The 13,697-nt window shown below is 43.6% G+C and overlaps 1 protein-coding gene across 4 annotated transcripts in view; it reads right to left on the reverse strand.

Annotated features, from left to right (window-relative positions):
- KCNH1 (potassium voltage-gated channel subfamily H member 1) overlaps positions 1–13,697 on the reverse strand; it is a 381,062-nt gene that overhangs the window by 329,011 nt on the left and 38,354 nt on the right. For 3 of the 4 annotated variants that reach the window (XM_045452431.1, XM_045452432.1, XM_045452433.1), the window contains exon 4: positions 6,543–6,671. In XM_045452431.1, the coding sequence (XP_045308387.1) occupies positions 6,543–6,671 (129 nt within the window). Of the gene's footprint in view, positions 1–6,542; positions 6,672–13,697 lie in introns of those variants that run through there. The other variant, XM_045452434.1, reaches the window with a different exon arrangement.

A 13,697-nucleotide genomic window follows, 5' to 3' on the forward strand; every position in this document is an offset into this window, starting at 1 on the left:
TCAGGGTCCTGGTCTATCTAGCACAAGGGATGAAAAGAAAGATCTCTGGACCTCTAGGCATTTCCCCAGGCTCAAGCTAGCCCTGAAACCTTTCTAAGAATGTGGCTCTTAAAGGAGTTGGCTCTCGGCTACCTCAGTGGACAGCATGGGAAGATGAGTGGGTGTTGGATGGGGAAACAGACAGGCAGTGTGAAATTCTCCATCGCATCTCTACCAGGACGGCTAGGCTCTGCCTGTTCTGATGGAAGGAAATAAGTTCTCCCTCAAGTTCCACCCCATGTTCTTTCTGAACTACAGATACTTTCTAGTAGGAATCATTGCCTGGCCAGATGGAAACACTTCATTCATTCATGTATTAATTCTATAAACATAATTGCTATATACCAGGCATAGTGCTAGGTACTAGAGATACTAAGATAAATAACATACAGACTCTGGCTTCAAAGAGCATGCGCTCTAGTAGGGAAGACTGGCAAATAAATTTTAAAAACCATGACATAAGCCATGACTTAGCTCATTAGCTAAGTTCTGTAACAGAGATGAGTATAGGATGCTATGGTCAAGACTGTCCAGAGAAGACATATCTATCTAATCCAGGCTTGGGAGGCTTCCCAGAAGGGGTAACACTAGGACAAATTTTGAAAGATGAGTAGGAGTTAAAAACACAAGAAGGAAAAGATAGACATTGCACACAGAAGGAACAGCACCTACAAAAGCGAAAATCATAAAATAGGGTAACATGTCAGTGAAGAGTAAGACATCCCAAATGCCATGACTGGTAGAGAGGAGGGGGGGTGTAGACAGTGGCTTGAAGTGATGTTAAAGTGGTTGTCAGGGGCCAGATGGAGAAGAACTTTGGTGATAACAACTTAGATAGCAAACTGAGAAATCTGAACTTCATTCTGAAACCCATAGGGAACCAGGGAGGAGTTCAAATATAGTAGGGAGGAGGAAACACTCTGATTTCACTTTAGAAAGACAAAATGGTGGGCGCCTGGGTGGCTCAGCCAGTTGAGCGTCTGGCTTTGGTTCAGGTCATGATCTCACAGTTCGTAGGTTTGAGATCCACATTGAGGGTGGCACGGACAATGCAGAGCTTGCTTCAGATTCTCTCTCTCCCTCTCTGCCCCATCCCACTTGCACTTTCTCTCTCTCAAGAATACATAAATAAACATGAAGAAGAGGAAGAAGAAGGAGGAGGAGGAGGAGGAGGAGAGGGAGAGGGAGAGGGAGAGGGAGAGGGAGAAGGAGAAGGAGAAGGAGAAGGAGAAGGAGAAGGAGAAGGAGAAGGTGAAGGAGAAGGAGAAGGAGAAGGAGAAGGAGAAGGAGAAGGAGAAGGAGAAGGAGAAGGAGGAGAAGGAGAAGGAGAAGAAGGAGAAGAAGAAGGAGAAGGAGAAGAAAAAGAAGAAGGAGAAGGTGAAGAAGAAGAAGAGGAGGAAGAAGAAGAAAAAAGACAAAAGACAGAATGGTAATGTGAATAGTAGATTTTAAAAAACAAGGTTGATGGGGTGCCTGGGTGGCTCAGTCGGTTAAGCATCTGACTTCAGCTCATGTCATGATCTCGCAGTTCATGAGTTTGAGCCTCATGTCAGGCTCTGTGCTAACAGCTCAGAGCCTAGAGCCTGCTTCAGATTCTGTCTCTCTCTCTCTCTCTCTCTCTGCCCCTCCCCAGCTTATGCGCACGCTCTCTCTCTCTCTCTCTCTCCCCTCTCTCTCAAAAATAAATAAAAACATTTAAAAAAAATAAAAAACAAGGTTGATAGATAAAAGACCAGTTAGGACCCCAGGCAAGAGACTCTGCGTGCCTGGACAATACTGTGGCAATCCAGGCAGCCTCTGGGTTCCCAATTTGGGTGACTAGGGTGAGAGCCATGCAATGAGATTAAAAACACATAAGAGGAGCAAATGGATTTTATGGAAGATACCTTGTATAATTTGGACCAAAGCCATCAGGAGAAACATTCCTGAAAACAACAGAGCTCCTGTTGTCCAAAAGGCCAAATGGGAGGAGACAACCCAATGAAAACCTAGCTCAAGACAATCTTCCTTGGGGGAAGTCCAATGGTCATTTTCCATGAGGAAACTAAGGGAACATTTCCAGGATCCTGCCCTATCATCAGCAGAACAGCTCACTCCTTTCTTTGTACACTCCCCTCTGCCTTAGGCAGACCTCTAGCTCTTCAGCACACACACTTACTGTGTGTCTTTGGGGTGAGAGGGGGTGGGCAGGAAGGGAAGAGGAAGCATGACGGGAGAAGAAGGATAGAAGAAAGAGAACACAATATGTAATCCAGCAATCAGCTAAAAAGCACTTACTAGGTCTTTTCTCCATTCTTAGTAAGGGCAACTATTTCCCCCTTCCTTGACCACACGATGGCTACTGGTTTCAACTGGGGTAAGCCCCCCACTAGGCTTCTTTAGCCCACAAAGCCCTGTGTTTCCCTAGGCCAGAAGAAGAGATGACTCTGGGGTGAGATGAAATTCCACCTTTCCAAGGAGAAGTCCAGGGATACAAGAAAAGACAGACATATAGGCTCCTCCCTGGGAAATCATGCCAAGTCATTTTGAGTAGAAGTTGAAGAGGAGATGGCTGTAAGGTATCCTGACCTCGGTGGGGAGGCTGCGAGGCCAAGTTTGCCCTAATCTGCAGAGTCACAGATTCTCTTAGAGGAGCTGGTGCCATAACCCAACATACACAAGAGCACAGAAGACACTGAGGACCAAGATGGACAGTCAGTGTGGACACTGCCCAAGCACTCTCAAGTCTTCCTCCCCTGGTCTTTTCCCTATCACTATAGAAACAACCAAAAATCTAGGGTGGCTTCTTCGAGGAGCAGCCACTAAATCATCACCTTTCCATCATCCTAAGGGCAGAGGGATAAAATGTTAATACTGAAGGGGCCAAAGGCACCTGTGGCTGGTATCCACTGCCCGGTTTCTTTCCCAAGAGTGCCTCACGAATATCCCACAGGAAGACATACGGACAGATCAGCAGTTACAGCAGCTTGCCAGAGGCCTCACCCCTGAATATTCTCAATCTTTGGCCTTTGAAAATCTCCTCTGGAGTTTTACATTCCTTTACTTTGTCTGAATCTGGCTCAAGTTTAACTATGTAGCACTAAATTTGTGGGTCTCTGAAAATGAATTCGCTCCTTCAGTGTGAGACTATTTGGTGGAGTAAAAGGCAAAACAAGAGGGGTAATCCATCCTCATCCTTTGGGGAGCAATGCAGAGAGCAAACCCTGAGCCTTACCATCGAACTCTTCTCTACCCACTTGCCCAAGCCTCCCAAGCTGAGAAGCGAGAATAGGACAGAGAAAAATGTCCTGCAGCCCCACTACCAATTATCCATAATAACAGAAAAGTGAGAGATTCCATTCTCATTTCAGCCAAGAATTCCCATCTACTCTGTCATTCTGACTTCAAATACATATACACACACCCCAGAGCTGCTACCAAACAGCAAACCTAGCTCGACTTGCATTTTCTGTCCAAAGGAAGGTCCTGCGGACACCTTTTGTCAGAGAGCAAAGGAAGTAGTCAAAAAGATGGACAGAAAAGAGATAAGGAAGTCCAGGGGCCCAGATGATTCATAAAAAGGAGCTTGAGAACTGATACACTAAAGGAAAGGGGGTCTGGGGTGGCCCAATCACTCGCCAAAGGGGAGTTACGTTGTGTCAGATGCTAAAATAGTCCACTGAAGATTACCCTGTGTGTTTACCACTTTGTGGAGTGTTTCTGGGAAAATGTTAGGCACCAAGTGGCTTTCTCGTGTCACTACTGGATGCACTTATCCCACTCCCAAGCCTCAAAGTTAGAGAAAATAAAGTCATTTTAAAAACAATTTGAGCACAGTTGACTAAAAAGAAGACTAATCTGATGTTGGGAAACATCTTGTGCTGCTATGCCAAAGAGCAATTATCTGGGGATTTCTGGGGTTTGGGATAATCCACCCTTCCATTCCATCACAAAAGTGAATTCTAAACAAGCCTGGGTCAGCAAGACTTCTGAGACTCTTATTGCTGACTGAGGTGCTGTACTGAAAACCCAGTTGGACCTGCCAGAACCTCTCTATGTGAGAGCACGTCCAAGAAGAAATGTCAAGTCAGGAGAACAATTCAGCTACACAGCAACGTGTTTTCCTAGATTTGATCCTTGCAGCCAGAATTTCAGTTTATAGACTTACAACTAACAAGGCCTGGAGAACTGTCATGCTCTTCTATCGTAAACGGACTAATATAAAATTTGACCTTGTCCCAAGTGGACTACCAAATCAACGTCAGCCAGGGCCACAGTGACATAAAAGTGGGAGTGTCTAAACATACCCATCATGGCATTTAAAATGTACAGGCTTACAAAGTCACGTCTTGGAGGAGACATTAAGGATGATCCACTAGCAGCGTTCCTGCAGGGAGCACTAAGGTGGGTGCATGTGCACGTACCAAAACTCTCATCAGCGAGGAAATGCATCATTGAGGCAGATTAAGTGAAGTAGAGCATTTTTTACTCCTGGAAAATAAACCTAGGTGAGCCTCACCGCGTCACTGTTTTTATCTCTTCTTTCACGTTTCATAAGAACCAAATGCAGACACCCAGGTGGCACATTCTCTGTTGGGTATGTCTTTCCTACTAAACAATACTTGCATGTCACCCAAAAATGTTCCAGTGGTGGTGAAACACAAGTGTGCTGACTCAACCAAATCACGTTACTTTAAAGATTTAAGAGAAAACTTGCAAAAGCAAATGTCAAAATATCTGACTGCCTTTAAAACAGGATCTATGAGTTTATTCAGTTAAAAAAAAGCCAATGGTGGGGCGCCTGGGTGGCGCAGTCGGTTAAGCGTCCGACTTCAGCCAGGTCACGATCTCGCGGTCCGTGAGTTCGAGCCCCGCGTCTGGCTCTGGGCTGATGGCTCAGAGCCTGGAGCCTGTTTCCGATTCTGTGTCTCCCTCTCTCTTTGCCCCTCCCCGTTCATGCTGTGTCTCTCTCTGTCCCAAAAAATAAATAAACGTTGAAAAAAAAAAAAAAAAGCCAATGGCGTTTCTGGAGGACAGAAGGGTGACCCTTAATCATGAGTGAGTCTATCACCGTGTAATGCCTGTTGCACTGAGGAATCTTCAAGTCAGAAACTAGGAATCAGGGAATCACAGATCTGCAGGAGAAAAAGGAGACTGCAGGAGGCTGAGGAACTGGCCGAGAAACTTGACATCTGCAGTCGTGTTAAAATCAAAAGGCAGGCTAAAATCGATTTACGGGGTTATCGTTATCAGTTTAAAAAAAATAGCTGGGGCGCCTGGGTGGCGCAGTCGGTTAAGCGTCCGACTTCAGCCAGGTCACAATCTCGCGGTCCGTGAGTTCGAGCCCCGCGTCAGGCTCTGGGCTAATGGCTCAGAGCCTGGAGCCTGTTTCCGATTCTGTGTCTCCCTCTCTCTCTGCCCCTCCCCCGTTCATGCTCTGTCTCTCTCTGTCCCAAAAATAAATAAAAACGTTGAAGAAAAAAAAAATTAAAAAAAAAAATAGGATGCACTGGTCTACACAGGACTGTGCTCTGAACTCTGTAAATGTGAGCATCCACATGTGCTAGAGGATTCAGCACCCACATAATGTTTTTTCTTTCCTCCTCTAAGGCACATTTTAACAATCACAATTTTGTCAGTTTCACTCTTGCCCGGGCCCTTCTAGCATCTCTCTGCTGCATCTTGGGAAACCGCAAGGAGCAGAGTTCTCAGAGCTGGAAAATCAGCCACAGAGCCAAGAAGCACTGCAACAAAGAAGAGCTGACGGCCTCCTGGCTGTCTCGCGTGCATGCGAGAAGACGGATGGAAGAGAGGGCTGTGACACCCCCTAATCCCAAACCTCTGGGAATCACAAGCCATCTTTTGTACATCTGATTAGTGGAACCTCTTCAAGCATATACATGTTCTAGAAATCCTGAGCCATTTCCTTCCTTGGCCCCCAGTATTATTCAAACAATACGTGCATGTGATATGGCTGAAGTGAGCACTAAAATCTGTGGTCACAAGCTGATCAAATGACCCATATGGAAAGGCTACTCAAGACCCTGGCCTCATTAATACCATGTTTCCAATGAATTCACCAGCCACAGACATAGCTCCATCAACCACAGAGGGAGAGATGTCAGTCAAATCTAACAAAGTTTATATACAAGTAAGATGAATGTGGCCATGGACTGCCTCATTTACATGACTGAGATCTGTCCTGGGAACACCTAAAAAGACTCCGCTGATACCAAAGATGCCCAACTACCTTCTTCTGTCTAACCTTTACTGGAAAGGGTTAAGCTACAAAAGGTATAAAACTGATTCAAATGCTTTCCTAAACAAAGTTTTTTTTCTCCTCCCCTTCTCCCGCTTAATACATTCCAGAATGATACAGTGCTTTACCCAACACAAATCTGAGTTTAAATCTTGATCTTTGTGCAGAGATTGCCTTGGCAACCTCAAATTCTCCGTAATGGGAGACACACCACAGTGGGGGGGGGAAAGGCATAAATGTTTTTGTACAAATCAGAATTACAAACCTTTACATGAATCATCCTCAATGGGCTGTTTGAAAGCTGTTATGTCACTGAAAGTGCAAAGAAATAAAACCACTTTATCCTGTTCATTTCGAATTGGAGCAATTTTCACAAAGAACCACACAGGTGTCCCTGAAAGAGACATCAAAAGGTCGGTCAGTAATTTTCATTTTCACGTGAGGGGCTATGGAATAAAGACTTGGAAATGAATAGGTACACATATTAATTCATTTTTGAATGGTCTCATTCCTTTAGGTGCTGGGATATCATACCATTAATTCCTCTTCTTGCTGGAATAAAAAACTTTCATGGTGACTATTTGGCAGGGATTTTCTTTAGTTCAAATAATTTTGTAAGTGTAGATCTCTTAACCCTTGCAAAATGATTAGAAAATGGGTCAAGAACCTCCTGATCTTAGGGAAGGAACTAAGGTACAGAAGCCTACATACTTGCCTTAGACCATGCAGTGGACAAGTAAACAGTAGGGACCAACAATGGGCATTGCCAACCATGGACAGCACACCATGCAAACTCCAATTTCCATTGGTAAAAGGCCCTACTGTCAAAATCCAGTTTGGGAATCCATCAGTTTGACTCACATGCTCAATCAACCATGGGCCAAAAAGGTATATTTCTAAGTCTCTCTCCCAAAAATAAAGATCCAAAAGGTCCAATACAATGGGGCAGGTGACAACGCACTGAAGAAGGAGGAGAACCACCACGATGATTCTCCCAGCATAGGCTCCCTCAAAAAGGAGGTTTCTAGGTGGTTTAGGCTGTGATTATATTAGTGCTTTAGGAAGCTCAACAAATGTGTTTTAACTTCCAATCCTTATTCCTGAGTGAAAATGGAGGATAAATGAGGTCTTCCAAAGCACTGCCCTAATCTACACAAGGAGAAGGTGGGTGGACATATAGAGGTGGGTGGACTATAGAGGACATCACAGCAAGCCACACCAATCAACTCTCTGATGCAAAAATTAATGAGACACAAAGAAATGGTAGGTTCTTCCCTACCTAGTTCTCATACCCCAGGTCCTTAAACAGCATCTGGGAAATAACTTAATAACTATTGGCTGAATTTTGCATAACTGGGATAAAACTTTACATGCTATTTTATAACCATTTTCAAGTTAAAATACAATAAGTATTTCTCCATGTTAAGAATTAGAGAAGGCATGGTGTTCGGCATTCTACGTATATTATTTTACTTTAAGAAGATAACAAGCAAACAACTCACTGAATCTTGGAGATGGAAATAAACCCCCAAGAGGTACCTGGGTCTCTGTTGGCAATCACAGCAAACTCTATCCTATGACATGGACAGAGAGACGTCTCTGATTGACATTAGCTTTACAAAACCGGCTATACCACTTATTCATATGGAAGTATAAATAACCATAAAATATACAAACAGGCAGCAAATAGATCATATGGGAATATATTCTCTTTAAATCCTGATATTATCTATGTAATCATTCATAGTTAATTTTAATCCTCTGTCCATTTTCCCTTTCCATAATTTTCGGCTGCCTGTTTCTGGATGCTTATAGAAGACAAATAGGTTATAAGGTCACCCTAAGAAAAATGTGTTTCAAAAGAAAAATCCACCATACAAAAATCACATACAGCATTCCAAAATCAAGAAGAATATGGCCTTTGAAACCCCTACTGTTTTTGAAAGGTCTGTGTTACTATTCCTCCCAGTCCCCTGCTCAGAACCTGTGGGTTTTAAACCATTTTCAATTAAGCAACAGAAACCTCAGAATAAAGTGTCACATCAAGTGAACTTATACACCCACAGCTCTCCATTATATCCTAGCTGGTAAGACAAAAAGCAAACAAATCAAAAAACCATTTTCTTTCTGCTCTAAAAAAAAAACAAAAAACAAAAAACAAAAAACTTAAGCAAGTTTTTTCAGATGGTAAACCAGAAAACAATGTGAATTTATCAAACCAGTAAGGAATCAGATGAGAGGCCCCCCCCCACTCGTGAGGTCTAACCCCAGAAGCCTCAATCTTGCCGGAATCCTTGGAACCACGACCTTCCCAGCCACCACCTGTGGGCCATCCACTGCACTGTGTCAGCTGGGCCTAATGCCTGTGAACTTTTCCAGTTGGAACTGTGCCATCTAATCTTTATATTCCATTTATGACTCTTGGGATTGATGACGTTAGCCCATATCAACCAGATCATGAGAGCCCCACTGTATTAGTCATGCTGGGAGGACTTTTTCACTTTGCTAGAGTTCAAGCTCATCTTGGACTCTCCCCACTTTTTTTTTTAATTTTTTTTAACGTTAATTTATTTTTGAGACAGAGAGAGACAGAGCATGAACGGGGGAGGGTCAGAGAGAGGGAGACACAGAATCTGAAACAGGCTCCAGGCTCTGAGCTGTCAGCACAGAGCCCAACGCGGGGCTCGAACTCACGGACCACGAGATCATGACCTGAGCCGAAGTCGGCCGCTTAACCGACTGAGCCACCCAGGCGCCCCGGACTCTCCCCATTTCTACACGTCAAACTGTTTAAGGCTGTGTGCTTTCCTCCACCAAACCATGCCCAATGTTTCCTCCAGAAATGTTCCCTGAGTAAACACATGCTATCCTGATCATTTCTTTTCAGTAAATAAATATGAATCTCATACCAAAACTTCCCATAGTCAGTATTCACTGCCTTAGAGTTCATCTCAAGCTGATCAGTTGGGCTTGTTGAGAGAGGAAACCTACTCCCCGATCCGGTGTTTCCTCATGGAGAGACATCTTTCGAAGGAACTCTTGAGTCTTTTCCCTGGGTTGGTAATTTTGGGGTCAAGAACTGGATATGTAGCTCAACCACTTCTCCACATCTGCGTTCTTAGAGATGAATCTGCATTCTGCTCTGTGTCCCCATTCTATAGATGGTAGGGGAGAAGTCAAAAAGGCAGGGGATGACTGGTAGAAGCCTGCGGTTCTCCAGTGCTACCTGTGTTGGGTGGGTAAGTCTGTCTGATTCTAGAATTCACTTTTAGAAACTTTACTTGAACACAGACATCAACTACATTCTCTAGGATCAGCTTTACTGGTCTTAAAAGTGAGGGGCGCCTGGGTGGCGCAGTCGGTTAATCATCTGACTTCAGCCAGGTCACGATCTCGCGGTCCGGGAGTTCGAGCCCCGCGTCGGGCTCTGGGCTGATGGCTCAGAGCCTGGAGCCTGTTTCTGTTTCTGTGTCTCCCTCTCTCTCTGACCCTCCCCCGTTCATGTTCTGTCTCTCTCTGTCCCAAAAATAAATAAACGTTGAAAAAAAAATTTTTAAAAAAAAAAAGAAAAAAAAAAAAAAAAGTGATATTTTAACCTCCATTTGCCTGATTCCTGTATCTCTCTTGATTGGTTCTGATCACAGGCAGGGAAAGAAAGTGCTATGAGTTGGCCCCCTTCCAACTTTAACAATTGAGGACTCTTCCCTTAATTCAACCATAATCCACTCTGGAGCAAGATATCTGAAATACTGCCGCTGTCTTATCACCCTGCACCCCTATTTAAATGGCATCTAGTGCAATGCTTTCATAGGATCCCATTAGGCCATTACGTGGCTCAACTCCAGGAGGCACGATTCTGGAGTTGTGAAAACCAACAACCTTGGCAGGGTAGGAACTCTAAGAATGCCTGCTGAGTTTCAAAGAAATAAATCCTACTTCCAGTGTCTTCACAGTCATTCAGAACTTCCTCTCTCCCAAATTATCATTCCCTACAAAATCTAGGAAAGCAAGCAGAATGGGCTTAAATTTTTATTTCTGAAATTCTTTCAAAAGAGAACATGAGTCCCACCTAGGTGGCACAGAACAGTAATTCCAACCTTTTAATCATAAGAGCAAAGCATTTTTGACTAGTGAAACGTTACTCTAAGTCTCAATATATGAAACAGTTGCTTCAAGTGAACATAGGCTGTCCAGACCCTGGAGCCCCACTCAGTTTCTCTTCCATCCCTCTGGATGCCCCCAAGGATATTCAGGAGCTTCCTGGAGGCAGAGGCCAGGGATTTCTCCTAGAGCCAAGATTCTGGAGTAGGATTCTTTCCAGCAAGATAAAGAGAAGCAATGCATGCACAAATATTCACACATACAGTCACAAAATCAGGAAGATGAGGTTAATCAGGAAAATTCTGCCTCTGCACCCAAGTGGCTACAGTGGAAAAATCGAGAAAAGCAAGTATTTGATGTCCTGTTTCTGTAAAAGGACAAAGGGTAAATAATAAATAAAGGAAGATCAATGCACAAATCTAGGAAAAACACAGCAAAGGCTGATGGCAAAGGCAGCTGCTGCTGGGACAGCAGGTCTTTCCTGGCTGAAAGTGCAAGTGGAAGGGCAGCCCCGGGGTAGGCCCCTCCTCCTGGTCACTCTGTGATTCTCATCCTTTACTAGCTCCCTTGGGTCATAGAGTAATGAACCTGACAACTTGACCTGGCTATAGTGTTTCTCAACCCCAGAAGTCAGATAACAAAACAGCAAGGCTCAGATGTACAAGGGACTTTTTGGCCTCCATCAGGCTTCCTCTTACCCTGGGCCTCCTCCCAGGTACTCTCTGTAACCAGGCAGCCAGGCCATATTCAACAGCAACAGAATTGACCAAGCCACTATCACTGGCTCATGGGAATGGCTGCATGAGCCATTCAGATAGATCCAGAAACTAGACCAGGGCATGGCGGCTGCCCCAGGAAACAGACCAATTGGTCTCAGGTCACCTTCACTGAGATAAATAACAAATACAGAGAGTATGAGAGAACACCAGGGGGAAGCAGTGGCTACTGGCCATTAGAACATCTGATTGGGATTCCCAAGCCCAGGGTTTGAGCCCTATCTCTTAGTTTATTGTACACTTTGGCCATGTCACCTTAACCTCTTAGAATTGGTTTCCTCATTTGCAAAGTAGGGATAATAGAATTACTTTAGATTCAGTAAAACTACACACATGTCTGATACGTTCCTCCCTTCCTTTTAAATTCTTTGCCAGTAAGATTGAAATGTTCAGTCTCACCTCACAGAGGTGTTTGGATGACTCAAAAGAGAATGTATCTCGGGGCGCCTGGGTGGCGCAGTTGGTTAAGCGCCCGACTTCAGCCAGGTCACAATCTCGCAGTCCGTGATTTCGAGCCCCGCATCGGGCTCTGGGCTGATGGCTCGGAGCCTGGAGCCTGTTTCCGATTCTGTGTCTCCCTCTCTCTCTGCCCCTCCCCCGTTCATGCTCTGTCTCTCTCTGTCCCAAAAATAAATAAACGTTGAAAAAAAAAATTAAAAAAAAAAAAAAAAAAGAGAATGTATCTCAAGGTGTTTAATGAAACTCCAAAGCTGCCTCTACCTGTTCTGAGAAAGAGGGCCACTCTCAAACATGAGGGAAAAGCTAGAAAAATCAATGCTTAAGCCTCACCATAATTCAAATTTGATTGAAGAGCAAAACACAAAGCCTAAATAAATGGAGAGAGTTACATTGTTTGTAGATGAGAAGATTCAATTTTGTAAGATGTCAAACCTCCCTGTTTAATATATAAATTTAATGGAATTTCAATCAGAATCTCAGTTGTTCTTTTTTTGTTTGTTTTTCTCGGAGTTGATGAATTGAAATTCAATTCAAGTAGAAAAATAAAGCAGAAGAAGGGCCAAGAAATCTTTGAAATTTTTTGAAAGAAAAATAGTGACAAGGACCATCTACCACACTGACCCTTGAACAAAACAGGTTTGAGTTGCGCACATCGACTTATACCCCAATTTTTTTTCTGTGAATATATTGTCTGTAAATGTATTTTTTTGGTAAATGTATTTTCTCTTCATTATGATTTTTTGTAACATTTTCTTTTCTCTAGCTTACTTTAAAAATACAGTGTAGGGGCGCCTGGGTGGCGCAGTCGGTTAAGCGTCCGACTTCAGCCAGGTCACGATCTCGCGGTCTGTGAGTTCGAGCCCCGCGTCAGGCTCTGGGCTGATGGCTCAGAGCCTGGAGCCTGTTTCCGATTCTGTGTCTCCCTTTCTCTCTGCCCCTCCCCCGTTCATGCTCTGTCTCTCTCTGTCCCAAAAATAAATAAACGTTGAAAAAAATAAATAAATAAATAAAATAAAAATACAGTGTATAAGACATATAACATTCAAAATATGTTTTAACCATTTATGTTATTGATAAGGCTTCCAGTCAACTATAGGCTATTAGTAGTCAAGAAATCTTTGAACATATAACATTCAAAATATGTTTTAACTATTTATGTTATTGATAAGGCTTCCAGTCAACTATAGGCTATTAGTAGTTAAGTTTTTGGTGAGTCAAAAGTTACACCCAGGAGCACCTGGGTGGCTCAGTCAGTTAAGCCTCCAACTCTTGATTTTGGCTCAGGTCATGATCTCATGGTTTGTAAGACTGAGCGCCTTGTCGGGCTCTGTGCTGATGCTGTGGAGCCTGCTTGGGATTCTCTCTTTCCCTGTCTCTCTCTGTCCCTCCCACATGCTCTCTCTCTCTCTCTCTCTCTAAATGAATAAATAAGCTTAAAAAAAAAAAGACCCAAGGAATTGACAAAATCTTTTCTAAAAAAAAAAGTTATACTCACACTTGCGAGACAGTTTGGTACCCCTAACCCCACGTTGTTCAAAGGTCAACTGCACAGGAACTAAGAGCCATGGACACTGGCTTTAAAACAACAATATCATTCATTGAATTCATTGAGTGCTTACAGTGGAGCCCATTGTGGTTTATTTCTCATAGCCCCACCATGAGATGGATTGCGACTACATTATCCCCAATTTTAAACATGGGGAACCCAAGTGGGAGAGCATTTTAATCAAACTCACATAGCTAATAAGTTACAAAAGGACTCCTGGGAAAAGTGAGGAGAGAAACAAGCCCATAAATGTGTGAGAATCTAGCATAGAAGAAAAGGACACTTCAGGGTCCCTGGGTGGTTCAGTTGGTTAAGCGTCCAACTCTTGATTTCAGCTCACGTCACAATCTCACAGTTCATGAGATCAAGCCCCACATGGGGCTCCGCGCTGACATCATGGAGACTGGGATTCTCTCTCTCTCTCTGTCTCTGCCCCTCCCTCGCATGCATATTCTCTCTCTCTCTCTCTCAAAATAAATAAATAAACAAAAAAAGGAAAGGACATTTGAAATTAGAAGGGAAGAGCTGAATTCTTTAG

The sequence above is a fragment of the Leopardus geoffroyi genome, chromosome C3 (assembly GCF_018350155.1).
Source record: "Leopardus geoffroyi isolate Oge1 chromosome C3, O.geoffroyi_Oge1_pat1.0, whole genome shotgun sequence".
Classification (NCBI taxonomy): Eukaryota; Metazoa; Chordata; class Mammalia; order Carnivora; family Felidae; genus Leopardus; species Leopardus geoffroyi.